At 63.7% G+C, this 16,360-nt stretch overlaps 1 protein-coding gene across 5 annotated transcripts in view; it reads left to right on the forward strand.

Annotated features, from left to right (window-relative positions):
• The first annotated feature begins 241 nt into the window (after positions 1-241).
• The window catches only part of L1CAM (L1 cell adhesion molecule), a 30,440-nt gene continuing 14,321 nt past the window's right edge, over positions 242-16,360 (forward strand). For 2 of the 5 annotated variants that reach the window (XM_054052261.1, XM_054052262.1), the window contains exons 1-15: positions 242-373; positions 4,366-4,457; positions 4,759-4,773; positions 5,008-5,113; positions 5,911-6,098; positions 6,507-6,629; positions 7,080-7,250; positions 8,226-8,337; positions 9,760-9,944; positions 10,644-10,775; positions 11,675-11,818; positions 12,568-12,679; positions 13,841-14,007; positions 15,010-15,169; positions 15,851-15,975. In XM_054052261.1, the coding sequence (XP_053908236.1) occupies positions 324-373; positions 4,366-4,457; positions 4,759-4,773; positions 5,008-5,113; positions 5,911-6,098; positions 6,507-6,629; positions 7,080-7,250; positions 8,226-8,337; positions 9,760-9,944; positions 10,644-10,775; positions 11,675-11,818; positions 12,568-12,679; positions 13,841-14,007; positions 15,010-15,169; positions 15,851-15,975 (1,882 nt within the window). In that variant the 5' untranslated portion in view covers positions 242-323. Of the gene's footprint in view, positions 374-2,324; positions 2,348-4,365; positions 4,458-4,758; positions 4,774-5,007; positions 5,114-5,910; positions 6,099-6,506; positions 6,630-7,079; positions 7,251-8,225; positions 8,338-9,759; positions 9,945-10,643; positions 10,776-11,674; positions 11,819-12,567; positions 12,680-13,840; positions 14,008-15,009; positions 15,170-15,850; positions 15,976-16,360 lie in introns of those variants that run through there. The other 3 variants (XM_054052264.1, XM_054052263.1, XM_054052265.1) reach the window with 3 other exon arrangements.

Raw genomic sequence — 16,360 nt, forward strand, 5'->3', positions numbered from 1 at the left:
CGGTCCTAAAGGAGCCCAAGGGTGGGGCTCCCCCTCCCCCAAACAACCACCCTCTTCTTTCCCCCCCCCCATAAAAATAAAAGGGGGATCCCCTCTTTCGCCCCCCCAGCGCCGCCGCCCAAAGCTCCGGGCGTGGCTGAGGGGGGCGTGGTTTTATCGCAAGGGGCGTGTCCTTTGCATCGATAGGCGTGGTTAGAGGCGCTGAGCGAATGCGGCGGGGGCGTGGCTTGAGGGCGCCGAGCGGCGTTACGGGTGTGGTGGGGGCGTGGCCTGGCTGTTTGGGGGCGTGGTATAGGGGAGGGGGCGTGGTCTGCGGGCGGATTATGTCAGCCCCGCGGCAGCCGCAGCCCCGAGGTGGGAGCGGCCCGAGCAGGTACGAGGGGAGGGGGGGGATACGGGGGCTTCTGTATAGTGTCTCTATAGGGACTGGGGGTGGGGGAAACGAGGGCTTATAGGGGACCTATAGGGTCGCTATGGGGCTGGGTTGAGGGAAAGGGTGGGATATAGGGGGTCTATAGGGTCTCTATAGGGCTGGGTTGGCCGAAAAGGGGGCTATAGGAGGTCTAGGGGGACTCTATAGGGCTGGGCTGGGGGCTATAGTGGGTCTATAGGGTCTCTATAGGGCTGGGTTGGGGGCTACAGTGGGTCTGTAGGGTCTCTATAGGGCTGGGTTGGGGGCTACAGTGGATCTGTAGGGCTGAGTTGGGGGAAAGAGGGGTCATGGGGTCTCTGTGGGGCAGTGGATGAGGAAAAGTGGGGCTATAGGGGATCTACGGGATCTCTATAGAGCTCGGTTGAGGAAAAGCGAGCGCTGTAGGAGGTCCATAGGGTCTCTGTGGGGCTGGATTTAGGGATATAGGGTCTGTAGGGTCTCTATAGGGCTGGGTTGTGGGAAAGGGGGGTCTATAGGGCCTCGGTGGGGCTGGGCTAAGGAAAAGGGGGTCTATGGGGTCTCTGTGGGGTAGATGGTGAGGAAAAGCAGGGGCTATAGGGGGTCTAAGAGTTCTGTATAGGGCTAATCTGAGGGAAAGGGAGGGGTAGGGGGGTCTATAGGGTCTATGCAGGGCTGGGTTAAGGGAAAAGTGGGGCTATACGGGGTCTATAGGGTCTCTATAGGTACTGAGCGTGAGGGAAAGAGGATCTATAGGGTCGCTCTGGGTCTGGGCTGAGGGAGGAGAGTGATATAGGGGGTCTATAAGGTCTCATTTGGGCTGGGATGAGGGAAAGGTGGATTTAAAGGGGGTCTATAGGGTGTCTATAAGGCTGGGCTGGTTATATATGGCCTCTGTAGGGCTGGGCCGACGGAAAGATGGGGCTGTAGAGGGTCTATAGGGTGCCTGTAGGGCTGGGCTGAGGTAAAAGCAGCTTTATTGCACCTTTAAGGGGCGGATATTGGGTAAAAGTGGGTCTGTAGGGGCTCCATAGGTCCTCTATGAGATTGGGCTCAGGTAAAAGCGCTTCTATAGGGGATTTATAGGGGTTCTGTAGGGCTGGGCTGAAGTAAAAGCAGCTTTATTGCATCTTTAAGGCGTGGATCTGAGGTAAACGTGGTTCTATAGGGGGTCCATAGGGCTGGGGGGAGGGAAAAGTGAGGCTATAGGGTGACTGTAGGGGGTGTGTGCAGGTGGGTTGAGGGAAAAGTGGGTTTATTGCATGTTTCAGGGGCAGATTGGACGCAAAAGTGTGTCTATAGGGGGGTTTAGGGTCTGTATAGGGCTGGGTTGAGGTAAATGTGGGTCTGTAGGGGTCTATGGGGCTGGACTGGGGTAAAAATGGGGCTATGGGGTCTCTCAGTGAACTCTGTGGGGCTGAGGGGTTACTCTATAGGGTTTCTCCACAGTCTCTATGGGTCCGAGGCTTAGGGGGTGTCTATAGGGTCTCTGTGTGATCTCTATGGGGCCAGAGAGCCGGGGGGGGTCTCTATGAGGGCTCTGTGGGGCTGGTAGGGGGCTCTATAGGGTTTCTGTGGGGCCAGGTGCGCTCTCTGTGGGGCTGAGTGGGTTCTATAGTGTCTCTGTGGTGCCTCTGTGGGGCTGGGGGGGCTCTATACGGTCTCTGTGCTGCCTCTGTGGGGCCAGAGGGGATTTATAGGGGTTCTGTGCTGCCTCTGTGGGGCTGAGGGGGCTCTATAGGGTCCCTTTGGGGCTGGGGGGGGCTTTATAAGGTCCCTGTGCAGTCTCTGTGGGGCTGGGGGTGTTCTGTAGGGTCTCTATAGGGCTGGGGGTCTCTCTGTGGGGCCGGGGAGGGGCTTTATGGTATCTCCATACGTTCCCGTGTCCAACAGATGGGTGGGGCCGGGGGGAGGGGGGGGGGGCGGTCCCTTTTGGGGCCCCAGCGCCTGAATCTGGTTTGTGGGGGGGTCTCCAACCCCTTGGATCCGGTGTGGACGGGGCGGGGGGGGTCCCTAAACCCCTTTTTTTCCCCCCCCTTCCCCCCTTTCACCCCCTCCAGCGGTTATTTCCCTATAGGTTCCCGCGCCCCTCCCCCCACCTGCAGCATCCCCGGGTCCCTGTAAAGGGGGGGGGGCGGAGCTGGGCGAGAAAGGGGGGGGACGCGGAGGGGGGGACGCGCAGATCAGTCCCTGTCATTCCTCAGCTCCCTAAGGAATGTGGGGTCAACAAGGGACCCCTTGTTCCCGCTGGGGCCGCCCCCGTTTCCGCCCGGGGGGGGAAGGGGGGGGGGATGGGGGGGAGTCCGGATGCCTGGGGGCCCTCAAGGGGGGGGGAGGGTCACGGCTTGGGTCCCATTGGAAGGTCCCACTGGGGGCGCGTGGGTCGCATTGAGGCGGGGGGGAAGTGGGGGGGGGAAACCCCTGGAGCTCCCTATGGAGGTGGGGGAGAAAGGGACACCTCGTGGGGAAGGGGGGAGCACCGCTTTGGTCTCCATTGGGGAAGGGGGAACCCGGATTCTTTGGTCTCCCCTGGGGGGGAAGAAGGGGGGCAATGGGTCCTCTCCTGGGGGGATGACCCCTCGCGGGGGGGAGTTGGAAAGGGGGAGACGAGGCTTGGGGACCCTCGGGGGGGGGGGGCGATGGGCTGTGTCCGCTGTCCAGGGTGCTGATGGGAGGGGGCTGTGTCCGCTGTCCAGGGTGCTGATGGGAGGGGGCTGTGTCCGCTGGTCAGGGTGCTGATGGGAGGGGGCTGTGTCCGCTGTCCAGGGTGCTGATGGGAGGGGGCTGTGTCCGCTGGTCAGGGTGCTGGGGGGGTGGGCTGTGTCCGCTGGTCCGGGTGCTGATAGGAAGGGGTCTTGTTCCGCTGTCCAGGGTGCTGATGGGGAGGGGGTGTGGTCCAGTGCTGATGGGGAGAGGTCTGTGTCCACTACCCAGGGTGTTGATGAGGAAGGGGCCGCCTGGCTCTGCTGTGCAGGGTGCTCTGTGTGTGTGTGTGTGTGTGTGTGTGTGTGTGTTTTCCGCTGCCTAAGGTGCTGCTGGGGAGGGGGCTGTGACCACTGAACAGGGTGTTGATGGGAAGAGGGGCGTTTGGGGCTGTGATCAGGCTGTTGATGGGTGGGGCTGGGAGCGCTGTTCAGTTTGCTGATGGGGAGGGGGCTGTGCCCACTGTCCAGGGTGCTGATGGAGAGGGAGTGGGTGCTGTCCAGGCTACTGGTGGGCGGGGCCGCTGTCCAGGTTGCTGATGGGTGGGGGTGCTCGTGCGCTGTTCAGGTTGTTGATGGGGAGGGGGGCTGTGCTCACTGTACAGGGTGCTGCTGCGGGGCGTGTGTGCTGCCCAGGGTGTTCATGGGTGGGGCTGGGAGCGTTGTCCAAGGTGTTGATGGGCGGGGCCACTTTCCAGGATGCTGATGGGTGGGGGTGGTCGTGCGCTGTTCAGGTTGTTGATGGGGAGGGGGCTGTGCCAAATTGACCCGAGGTGGTTAATTGGGAGGGGGGCGCTGTCCAGGATTCGAATGGGTGGGATAGAAGCGCTGTACAGGGTGCTGATGGGGCCGCTGTCCGAGGTGCTGATGGGCGGGGTTGGGAGCGCTGCCCAGGGCGCGCGGGGCGGGGGGGGCGTTGTCCATGGTGCTGAATGGGCCGCTGTCCAGGGTGCTGAGGCGGAAGGGGAGCTACCTTCGTCCTTCCTGGGGTTGGGGGGTTGGAGGGTCTTCAGGTGGAGGGGGGACTTCGGGGGGGTCGTTCGGCCGCCTGAGCCCCGAGCCAAGGTGACAGGTTTCCTCATTAGCCGTTGCCATGGTAACGGGCGCATCCTTGGAGGAGGGGAGGGGAAGCAGTGGCCGCAAACACAATGGAACTGGAGGGGGGGGTCGGGGGGGGGGTCTCGGATGCCTAGGTCGCCCCCGAGTGGGGGGTTGAGACCCCCCCCCACCCTCCCCCGAGTCACCCCGTGTGTCCCCCCCCCCATCCCTCAGGCCCCCGGCCATGGCTCTGCCCTGGGGGCTCGGCCTCCTCCTGCTGCTGGCGCTGGGGGGGCCCGGCGCCGCCCTCACCATCCCCCAGGAGTGTGAGTGGGGCGGGGGGGGGGGGCTTGCACGGGAATGAGAGGGGGGCTTGCACGCTTGCACGAGGGCCTCCCGTGCCTTTGCACGCTCCCCCCACCCTTGCACGATCGCCCCTCTCACACGAGGACTCTGCACGCTTCACCCCCTTTGCACGAGGACCCCCTTGCACGCTCACCCTCTTTGCACGAGGACCCCCTTGCACGCTCGCCCCACACCCCTCCACCTTGCACGCTCGCTCACAAGGGCCCCACACGCCCGCTCACAGCTCTGTCTCTCCCCTCTCTGCCCCCCGGGATGGTGCAGACGATCTGCCTGAGCGTGAGTTTTTGGGGGGTCTGGGGTGGCCTCTGGGTGGCTCTGAGAACCCCGAGGGTCTCTGTGGGGCCTGGGAGGGTCCTTAGGCTCTGGGTGGAGGGTCCTGATGCACCCAGAGTTGGTCTGGGGTCGCTGGCTGGGGGAGGGGAGGGTTTGAGGGCTCTATGAGTGCCTTGGGGAGGTCTGGGGGGTCCTTGGGGTGGGGGTTCCCCCGCACTGACACCCCCCCCCTCGCAGTCCTGCAGCCCCCCGAGCTGACGGATGAGCCCCCGGAGCAGCTCGTCGTCTTTCCCGGTGACGACATCGTCCTCAAGTGCAATGCCACCGGCAACCCCCCCGTCGAGTGAGTGGCCCCCGTGGCCCCCGTGGCCTCTCCCATCAATTCTGTGGCTCCTGCGGTGCCGGTGTTGATGTTGGCGTCGGGGTTGGCACCACCGGTGTCAATGGTGGGGTTGGTGTTAGTGTTGGCATTGTTGATGATGTCAGTGCCGGTATCGGTACCAGGACTGGTGTCAACACTGCTCCTGCGGTTGGTTTTGGTGCCGCTGTTGATGTCGATGACCGTTCCAACAAAGGCGTCGGTCCCAACGTGTCGGTGTTGGTGTTTCTGTCAACGCCGATGGCGATGGTGACATTGGTATCTGTACTGGTACCGATCCTGGTGCCAATGTCAATGCCAATGTCGATGGTTGACGTCAGTGTTGGCGTCAATGCTGGTGTCGAAGCCAACGTTGGTGCCGGTGTCACCGCTGGTGTCACTCTTGGTGCTTCTACTGGTGCCGATGTCAACACCACTATCAACGACGGTATCAGTGTTAACACTGCTGTCGATGATGATGCCGTACTGGTTTTGGTGCCGGTACCGGTGTCAATGTTGACGCTGGCGGTGCTGGTGTTGATGGCAGTACCAGTACTGGTGCCAACGCCGGTGCTGGTGTTGGTGTGGATGATGATTCCGGTGCTGGTGATGCTGCTGGTGCCAACCTTGATGCCATTCAACGCTGATGTTGGTACCAATCTCCGTACCGCTATCAACGCCGACGCTGCTGTTGTTGCCGTTGACTCTGTTGGTACCGATTCGAGTGATGGCGTCGATGCCGGTGCCGATTCCGACGTGGTGCCATTCCCCCCCCCCAACAGATTCCGTTGGACGCGCGATGACCAACCCTTCGACCCCTCCGAGCACGCGGGGACGTCGCTGGCTGCCGACGCGGGGACGTTGACCATCGCTGCCAGGGTGGCCGCCGGCCTGCAGGGCCGCTACCGCTGCTTCGCCGGCAACGCCCTCGGCACCGCACTCTCCACCGAGGCCACCGTCATCGCCGAGAGTGAGGGGAACCTCCAAACCCCGCGCCCCAAGACAACGACACCTCAAAAACTCCTGCCACTCCAAGACTTGGCAACCCCAAAACCCCACAACCCAAGACCCCTGGCACCCCAAGACCCCCAGCACCCCAAAACCTGACATCATGAGGCCACCAGGCACCCTAAGAACCACAGCACCCCAGATTTGGGGGTCCCTGCCTTGGTTGGGGGAGTCACCCCCAAATTTGTGGGTGCCTCTCTGGTTTGAGTGGGGGGAACCCCAAGATTTGGGGGGGTTGGCTGTTTTTAGGGGGCGGCAGGAGCCCTATGGATGTGGGGGTCGCTGTCTGGTTCTGGGGGGCTCAGGGCACCCCTAGATTTGGGAGTCCCTGCTTCTGTGCCCCCCCTGAACCCCCTTTTTGTCCCTCCAGGCACCCCACAATGGCCCAAGGAGAAGCTGCAGCCGGTGGAGGTGGAAGAGGGGGACCCCGTGGTGCTGCCCTGCGACCCCCCCAAAAGCGCCGTGCCCCCCAAGTTCTACTGGCTCAACAGCCGTGAGCACCTCCAAATCCCCCCTGCACCCCAAAACCCTCCCTGCGCCCCTAAATCATCCCCAAATCCCCTCTTCTCCCCTTTATTCTGCCCCTGCACCCCTAAATCATCCCCAAATCCCCCTTACACCCTTTCATCCTCCCTTTGCACCCCCAAATCATCCCCAAATCTTCCCCTGCACCCCTTTTTCCTCCCCCTGCTCCCCCAAATCATCCCCAAATTCTTCCTACACCCCTAAATCATCCCCAAATCCCCACTGCACCCCCCAAACCCCCTCTGACCCCTCTGTTTCCCTCCCCCTCATGCCCGTGGGAGCTTTGGGATACCCTGAACCCCCTTTTTCCCCCCCTCCCCAAGCCTGGGGGTGCCCGAACCCCCTCATATCACCCCTCCCCGAGCTCCCCTACCCCTGGGGGGTTTTGGGGTGCCCCCCTGACCCCCCATTCCGGCAGGGATCATGCACATCGCGCAGGACGCCCGCGTCTCCATGGGCCAAGATGGGTTCCTCTACTTCGCCAACGCGGTGGTGGGCGACAGCCACCCCGACTACATCTGCCACGCGCACTACCTGGGGCCGCGCACCATCATCCAGAAGGAACCCCTCGACCTCCGCGTCACCCCAAGTCAGTGAGGGGGGCACCCCAAAACTCAGGGACCCCCCAAAACCCCTTCAAATCCCTCCCATTCACCCTTCAAATCCCCCCTATATCACCAACCAGGACCTCCAGGACCTCCACATTCCCCCCACAGCGTGTAAAAGGGGGGGTCTGGGACCCCCAAAGCCCCTCCAATAACTCAGGGACTCCCTCCAATGACTCAGGGACCCCCCCCAGAACTCGGGGACCCCCCAAAACCCCTTCAAATCCCTCCCATTCACCCTTCAAATCCCCCCTGTGTCACCAACCAGGACCTCCACGTTCCCCCCACAGCGTGTAAAAGGGGGGGTCTGGGACCCCCAAAGCCCCACCAGCCCCCCTCCAATAACTCAGGGATCCCCCCCCAGAACTCGGGGACCCCCCAAAACCCCTTCAAATCTCTCCCATTCACCTTTTAAATCCCCCCTCAACCCCCTTTGTCACCAACCAGGACCCCCAGGACCTCCACGTTCCCCCCGCAGAGTGTAAATTGGGGGGTCTGGGACCCCCAAAGCCCCACCAGCCCCCCTCCAATAACTCAGGGACCCCCTCCAATAACTCAGGGACCCCCCCCAGAAACCAGAACCTCCAAACTCTCTCCTTGGGACCCCCACGCAGAGCCTATGGACCCCCAAACTCCCCACCCTGGGACCTCCTTGATTGGGGGGGGTGGGAAATTTTAGCTTGGGGGGGCTCTTGGGTGAATGGGGGGCTCTGGGGGTCCCTGAGGGGGGTGTCTCTTAGTTTTGGGGGGGCCTCTTGGGTGAATGGGGACTCTGGGGGTCCCTGGGGGGTGTCTCTTAGTTTTGGGGGGCCTCTTGGGTGAATGGGGAGCTCTGGGGGTCTCTCGGGAGGTGTCTCTTAGTTCTGGGGGGGGTCCCGTGGGGTCTGGGGTGGGCGGGGGGTGTTGGGGGGTTCAGGGGGGGTCTCTACCCCCCCTAATTTTCTCCCCCCCCCCCCCAGGTAACTCGGTGAAGGTGCGGCGCCCCCATTTGATGGTCCCCAGTGACCTCCAACCCCATCACATCGCCCTGCGCGGGGGCACCTTAGTGCTGGAGTGCATCGCGGAGGGGCTGTGAGTCGGGGGGGGGATGTGCTTTAGGAGTTTGGGGGGGCTGGAGGTGGGGGGTTCCCCAGTTTGGCGGTCCCAGTGCTCCCAGTGACCCCCAGTCCCACACCAACCATATGATGGGGGCTGAATGGGCTCCAGTTTGTTGGGTTTGGGGGGTTCCTGTGGGGATGGAGGTCCTGGTTTGGGGGTTCTGAGGAGTGCAGGGGTCCCAGTTTGGGGGTTTGGGGGTGCCGGGGTCCCAGTTTGGGGGTTTGGGGGTTCTGAGGGGTGCAGGGGTCCCAGTTTGGGTTCCCAGTGCTCCCAGTGCTCCCAGTGACTCCCAGTCCCACACCAACCGTATGATGGGGGTTGAATGGGCTCCAGTTTGTTGGGTTTGGGGGGTTCCTGTGGGGATGGAGGTCCCAGTTTGGGGGTTCTGAGGAGTGCAGGGGTCCCAGTTTGGGGGTTTGGGAGGTGCAGGGGTCCCAGTTTGGGTTCCCAGTGCTCCCAGTGACCCCCAGTCCCACACCAACCGTATGATGGGGGTTGAATGGTCTCCAGTTTGTTGGGTTTGGGGGTTCCTGTGGGGATGGAGGTCCCAGTTTGGGGGTTCTGAGGGGTGCAGGGGTCCCAGTTTGGGGGTTTGGGGGGTGCCGGGGTCCCAGTTTGGGTTCCCAGTGCTCCCAGTGCTCCCAGTGACTCCCAGTCCCACACCAACCGTATGATGGGGGCTGAATGGGCTCCAGTTTGTTGGGTTTGGGGGGTTCCTGTGGGGATGGAGGTCCCGGTTTGGGGGTTCTGAGGAGTGCAGGGGTCCCAGTTTGGGGGTTTGGGGGTTCTGAGGGGTGCAGGGGTCCCAGTTTGGGTTCCCAGTGCTCCCAGTGCTCCCAGTGACTCCCAGTCCCACACCAACCATATGATGAGGGTTGAATGGGCTCCAGTTTGTTGGGTTTGGGGGTTCCTGTGGGGATGGAGGTCCCAGTTTGGGGGTTCTGAGGGGTGCAGGGGTCCCAGTTTTGGGGTTTGGGGGGTGCCGGGGTCCCAGTTTGGGTTCCCAGTGCTCCCAGTGACTCCCAGTCCCACACCAACCGTATGATGGGGGCTGAATGGGCTCCAGTTTGTTGGGTTTGGGGGGTTCCTGTGGGGATGGAGGTCCCGGTTTGGGGGTTCTGAGGTGTGCAGGGGTCCCAGTTTGGGGGTTTGGGGGTTCTGAGGGGTGCAGGGGTCCCAGTTTTGGGGTTTGGGGGGTGCCGGGGTCCCAGTTTGGGTTCCCAGTGCTCCCAGTGCTCCCAGTGACCCCCAGTCCCACACCAACCGTATGACGGGGGTTGAATGGTCTCCAGTTTGTTGGGTTTGGGGGGTTCCTGTGGGGCTGGGGGCAGATGAGGGGGCGCGGGGAGCCCCGGGTTGGGTTCCCCAGTGCTCCCAGTGACTCCCAGTTCCCAGCCCCACTCCCAGCATCCACTGGCGGCGGCTGAACGGGCCCCTGCCGCCCGGCCGCGCCTCCTTGGAGAACTTCAACAAGACTTTGCGGCTGCGAGAGGTGGAAGAGGCCGACGACGGCGAATACGAGTGCGTGGCCGAAAACAGCCAGGGCCAAGCGCGCCGCAGCCACCTCGTCACCGTCGAGGGTACTGGGAGGCACTGGGAGGCACTGGGAGGGAGATGGGGGCGGTGGGGTGGGAGATTGGGGCGATGGAAGGGGAGATTGGGGTGATGGATGAGCACTGGGATGGACTGGGAGGCACTGGGAGAGAGATTGAGGCACTGGGAGGGAGATTGGGGCGATACGGTGGGAGACTGGGGTACTGGGAGGCACTGGGAGGGACTGGGAGAGAGATGGGGGCAATATGGTGGGAGATTGGGGTGACAGGTGAGCACTGGGATGGACTGGGAGGCACTGGGAGAGAGATTGAGGCACTGGGAGGGACATTGGGGTGATGCGGTGGGAGATTGGGGCACTGGGAGGGACTGGGAGGCACTGGGAGGGACTGGGAGGGAGATGGGGGCAATACAGTGGGAGATTGGGGCGACGGTTGAGCACTGGGATGGACTGGGAGGGACTGGGAGGGACTGGGAGGGAGATGGAGGCATTGGGAGGGAGATTGGGGCGATGTGGTGGGAGATTGGGGCACTGGGAGGCACTGGGAGGGACTGGGAGGCACTGGGAGGGAGATTGGGGCAATACAGTGGGAGATTGGGGCACTGGGAGGCACTGGGAGGCACTGGGAGGAGAATGAGGCGCTGGGAGGGATACTGGGGGACACTGGGGATTCCTGGGAGGGTTACTGGGGGGTTACTGGTGGTTACTGGGAATCGCTGTCCCCCAGCGGCGCCGTACTGGGAGCAGCGGCCGCGCAGCGCCGTGTTCGGCCCGGGCGAAGCGGCGCGGTTGGAGTGTGAAGTTGGGGGGCGACCCCCCCCCCGCATCACCTGGCGCCTCAACGGGGTCCCCCTGAACGGTGAGGGGCACTGGGAGGGACTGGGAGGGACTGGGAGGGACTGGGGGGCACTGGGATGGGAGCTGGAGACACTGGGAGGGAACTGGGAGGGATCTGGGGGGGACTTTGCGTCTCCTATGGGTTTTGGTGTTCCAGCACGGTTTGGGGGGCCCTGGTTTTAGGGTTCCAAGGGGAGTTTTGGGGTCCCACGGTGGGTTTTGGGGTCCCCTATGATTTTTTGGGGTCCACTATTGTTTTTGAGGTCTCCGGGGTGGATGTCGGGGTCCCCAGGGGAGTGTTGGGGTCCCCTCTGATTCCGGGGTCCCCGGGGTGGGTGTTGGGGTCCCAGGGGGTGGGTGTTGGGGTCCCCTCTGATTCTGGGGTCCCAGGGGTGGATGTTGGTGCCCCCGGGGTGGGTGTTGGGGTCCCCGGGAGGGTGTTGGGGTCCCCTCTGATTCCGGGGTGCCCCCAGAGGCCCCCGGGGGGTGTCGGGGTCCCCTCTGATTTCGGGGTGCCCCCAGAGGCCCCCGGGGGGGTGTCGGGGTCCCCTCTGATTTCGGGGTGCCCCCAGAGGTCCCCAGGGGAGTGTTGGGGTCCCCTCTGATTTCGGGGTGCCCCCAGAGGCCCCCGGGGGGGTGTTGGGGTCCCCTCTGATTCCGGGGTGCCCCCAGAGGCCCCCGGGGGGTGCTGGGGTCCCCTCTGATTCCGGGGTGCCCCCAGAGGCCCCCGGGGGGGTGTCGGGGTGCCCTCTGATTTCGGGGTGCCCCCAGAGGCCCCCGGGGGGGTGTTGGGGTGCCCTCTGATTTCGGGGTGCCCCCAGAGGCCCCCGGGGGGGTGTCGGGGTCCCCTCTGATTTCGGGGTGCCCCCAGAGGCCCCCGGGGGGGTGTTGGGGTCCCCTCTGATTTCGGGGTGCCCCCAGAGGCCCCCGGGGGGGCTCGCTGGGCGCCCCGGGGGGGCTCTCTGGTGGCGTCGGGATTGGAGCCTTTGGACACGGCGGTGGCGCAGTGCGAAGCCCAAAACCCTCACGGGCGCCTCCTCGGCAACGCCTTCGTCTACGTGGTGGGTGAGTGGCTACCGGGAGCCCCGGGGTGGCTACCGGGACCGACCCGGGCCGTGCGAACCCCAACTTGGCCACCGAGATCCCATCCTGGCCACCGAGAACCCAACTTGGCCACTGAGACTCCATTCTGGCCACCGAGATCCCATCCTGGCCACCGAGTCCCCAACTTGGCCACCGAGACCCCATCCTGGCCACTGAGTCCCCAACTTGGCCACCAAGACCCCAACTTGGCCACCAAGATCCCATCCTGGCCACTGAGATCCCATCCTGGCCCCCAAAACCCCAACTTGGCCACCAAGACTCCATCCTGGCCACCAAGACCCCAATTTGGCCACCAAGATCCCATCCTGGCCACCGAGACACCAACTCGGCCACTGAGACCCTATCCTGGCCACCAAAACCCCAACTTGGCCACCGAGACCCCAACTTGGCCACTGAGTCCCCAGCTTGGCCACTGAGATCCCATCCTGGCCACCAAAACCCCAACTTGGCCACCAAGACCCCAACTTGGCCACCAAGATCCCATCCTGGCCACTGAGATCCCGTCCTGGCCACCAAGACCCCAACTTGGCCACTGAGTCCCCAACTTGGCCACCAAGACCCCATCCTGGCCACTGAGACCCCAATTTGGCCACCAGAACTCCTGTGGCCACTGGGAAGCCCATCGTGGCTACCAAGAATTCACCGTGGCCACCAAGCGCCGAGGGTTTGGGGGAGTTTTGGGGTCCCCCTCACCCCCTTTTCCCCCCCAGAGCTGCCGGTGCGGATCCTGACTGCGGATGGGGGTTCGTACGCGGCGGTGGAGAACCAAACGGTGCTGCTGCCGTGTCGCGCTTTCGGGGCGCCCACCCCCACCGTGGAGTGGTCAGAGACACCCCCCCCGAACCCCAAAACCCCCCATGCACCCCAAAACCCACCCCCCGCACCCCAAAACACCCCTCGAACCCCAAAATCCCCCCTGCACCCCCAAATCCCACCCCCCGATCCCACCCCCCGAACCCCAAAACCCCCCATGCACCCCAAAACCCACCCCCCGAACCCCAAAATCCCCCCCGCACCCCAAAACCCACCCCCCGCACCCCAAAACCCCCCCTGCACCCCAAAACCTACCCCCCGAACCCCAAAACCCCTCTGCACCCCCAAAACTCTCCCAAACCCCAAAACTCCCTCTGCACCCCCAAATCCTCCCCGAACCCCAAAACCTCCTCTGCACCCCCAAACCCCCCCCGAACCCCTCAAAAAACCCCGAACCCCCCAAAAAGACACCTGAATCCCAAACCGTCCCCAAACCCCAAACCCCCCCACCTGAACCCCAAAACGCCCCCTGAATCCCAACCCCCCCAACCTCCGACCCCCTTCGAACCCTTAAATCCCCCCCAACCCCCTATTTTGCCCCCTCAGACCCCCAATTTCCCCCCAGACCCCCCAACTTTGCCCCCCCAGCCCCCTATTGCCCCTCCAGACCCCCATTTCCCCCTCCAGACCCCCCAACCCCCCTATTTTGCCCCCCAATTTCCCCCCAGACCCCTCTATTTTCCCCCCTAGCCCCCCTATTTTCCCCCCCAGCCCCCTGTTTCCCCCCAGACCCCCCTCTTTTGCCCCCCCAGCCCCCCAATTTCCCCCCAGACCCCCCTATTTCCCCCCCAGCCCCCCTATTTCCCCCCAGACCCCCCTATTTCCCCCCAGACCCCCCTATTTGCCCCCCTAGCCCCCCAATTTCCCCCCCAACCCCCCTATTCCCCCCAGACCCCCCTATTTTCCCCCCCAGCCCCCCAATTTCCCCCCAGCCCCCCCTATTTTCCCCCCTAGCCCCCCTATTTCCCCCCAGACCCCCCTATTTTGCCCCCCCAGCCCCCAATTTCCCCCCAGACCCCCCTATTTTCCCCCCCAGCCCACCAATTTCCCCCCCTAGCCCCCCTATTTTCCCCCAGACCCCCCTATTTCCCCCCAAACCCCCCTCTTTTGCCCCCCCAGCCCCCCGTTTCCCCCCCCGGCCCCCTCCTCACCCCTCTCTCGCCCCCCCAGGCTGACCCCCACCGGGACCCCCCTCCTCCAGGACCCCCGAGCCTTCGCTCTGACCAATGGGTCCCTCCGCTTCGGACCCCTCAGCCGGGGGGACGGGGGGGTCCTCATCTGTCGCGCCCACAACCCCCGTTCCAGCGCCCAAATCAGCGCCCACCTCCTCGTCAGGGGTAACGGGGACCCCCCAAATCCCCCCCCGAACCCCAAACCCTCCCCCCGAACCTCCAAATCCTACCTGGGACCCCCAATTCCTACCTGGGACCCCCAAATCCCCCCCCATGAACCCACAAATCCTACCTGAGACCCCCCCCAGAACACCCCCAAATCCTTTCTGCCTCCCCAGATCCCTCCTGGCACCCCCTAAGCCCCCCCAAATCCCTTCCGGGACCCCTGAGAACCCCCTTGGGATTCTCTAAGGTCCCCCAAATCCCTCCTGGGACCCTCAAAGCCCCCCTAAATCCCTCCTAGGACTCCCTAAGGCCCCTCAAATCCCTCCCAGGACCCCCTAAACCCCCCCCGAATTCCTCCTGGGACCCCCTAAGCTCCCCCAAATCCCTTCTGGGACCCTAAGACCCCCCCCAAATCTCTACTGGGACCCTCTAAACCCCCCCAAATCCCTCCTGGGACCCTAAGACCCCCCCCAAATCTCTACTGGGACCCTCTAAACCCCCCCAAATCCCTCCTGGGACCCTAAGACCCCCCCCCAAATCTCTACTGGGACCCTCTAAACCCCCCCAAATCCCTCCTGGGACCCTAAGACCCCCCCTAAATCTCTACTGGGACCCTCTAAACCTCCCCAAATCCCTCCTGGGACCCTAAGACCCCCCCCAAATCTCTACTGGGACCCTCTAAACCCCCCCAAATCCCTCCTGGGACCCCTTAGAGCCCCCTTGGGACCCTCTAAGCCCCCTCAAATCCCTCCTGGGACCCTCAGACCCCCCCCAAATCTCTACTGGGACCCTCTAAGTACCCCCAAATCCCTCCTGGGACCCCTTAGAGCCCCCTTGGGACCCTCTAAGCCCCCTCAAATCCCTCCTGGGACCCTCAGACCCCCCCCAAAATCTCTACTGGGACCCTCTAAGCCCCCCCAAATCCCTCCCGGGACCCCCTCAGAGCCCCCTAAGCCCCTCCAATTCCTTTCTGCCCCCCCCCCCAACCTCGCCCTCCATCAGCGGCGACGCGGATCGAGGAGCCCCCCCAAAGCGCAACGGTGAAAAAGGGGGAGACGGTGACATTCCGGTGTGTAGCCACCTTTGACCCCGCGCTGGCCACCCACGGCATCCAGTGGCTACGGGACGGGCAACCACTGGCCGAAACGGCCGACAGCGACAAGTGAGGGGCTGGGGGGGGTCTGGGGGGGCCATGGGGTTTGGGGGGGGAGGCTCTGAGGGTCCCAGGAGGGCTTAGTGGGTCCCAAGGGAACTCTAAGGGGTCCCAGGAGAGATTTGGGGGTTTTAGGGGGTCCCAGGAGGAATTTGGGGGGGATTCTAAGGGTTCCAAGAGGGATCTGGGGGGCTTAGGGGGTTCCAAGGGGGCTCTAAGGGGTCCCAGGAGGGATTTGGGGGGGGCTAAAGGGGTTCCAAGGGGGCTCTAACAGGGCCTGGGAGGGATTTGGGGGAGCTTAGGGGGTCCCAGGAGGGATTTGGGTGGGCTAAAGGGGTTCCAAGGGGGCTCTAAGGGGTCCCAGGAGGGATTTGGGGGGGGCTCTGAGGGTCCCAGGATGGATTTGGGGGCTTAGGGGTCCCAAGGGGGTTCTAAGGGGTCCCAGGAGGAATTTGGGGTGCAGGGGGGGCGTGAAGGTCCTGGATTTTGGGGGTACAGGGGTTGATTTTGGGGGTACAAGCGTTGGTTTTGACACGCAAGGGGGTGGATTTTGGGGTGCAAGGAGGCGATTTGGGAACACAGAGCGGGGGAGTTGCAAGCCTACAGGGAGGAACGTGGGGTGCCAGGGTGGATTTTGGGGGTCCCCCTATTTTTGGGGGGCTCCCCCAGCACCCCCTTCCTCCCCCCCAGGTATTTGGTGGCCGAGGAGACGCTGACGGTGGCCGGAGTGGACTATGGGGACCAGGGAACCATCGGCTGCCGCGCTTGGACCCCCCTGGACGCCGCCCTGGCCGAGGCGCAGCTCCGAGTTGTGGGTGAGGGGGGGTCCCCAAAATCGGGGGACACCCCAAAATCCTGGGGGGTGTCCCTAAAATTGAGAAGGGGTCCCCAAAATCCAGGGGGGGCGGAACCCAGATCCTCATGGGTGTCCCCAAAGCCTCTGCATCGTGGTGAGCACCTTGAGAAAGGGGGGGGGGACCCCAAAATCTAAGGGGGGGGTGTCCCCCCCAAAGCTCTGGGGGATCCCCAGAATCCAGGGGGGGTCCCTAAAATCCAGAGGGGTCCCTAAAATTGGGAGGAGGTTCCCAAAATCCAAGGGGAGCCCCCAAAACTGGGAGGGATCCCGAATTCTCCTGGGGAGGCTCCAATGCCCTGGAGGGACCCCAAACCCAGTGCTCCCAGTGCCTCCCAGTGCCCCCA

Source organism: Cuculus canorus, chromosome 32 (assembly GCF_017976375.1).
Source record: "Cuculus canorus isolate bCucCan1 chromosome 32, bCucCan1.pri, whole genome shotgun sequence".
Classification (NCBI taxonomy): domain Eukaryota; kingdom Metazoa; phylum Chordata; class Aves; order Cuculiformes; family Cuculidae; genus Cuculus; species Cuculus canorus.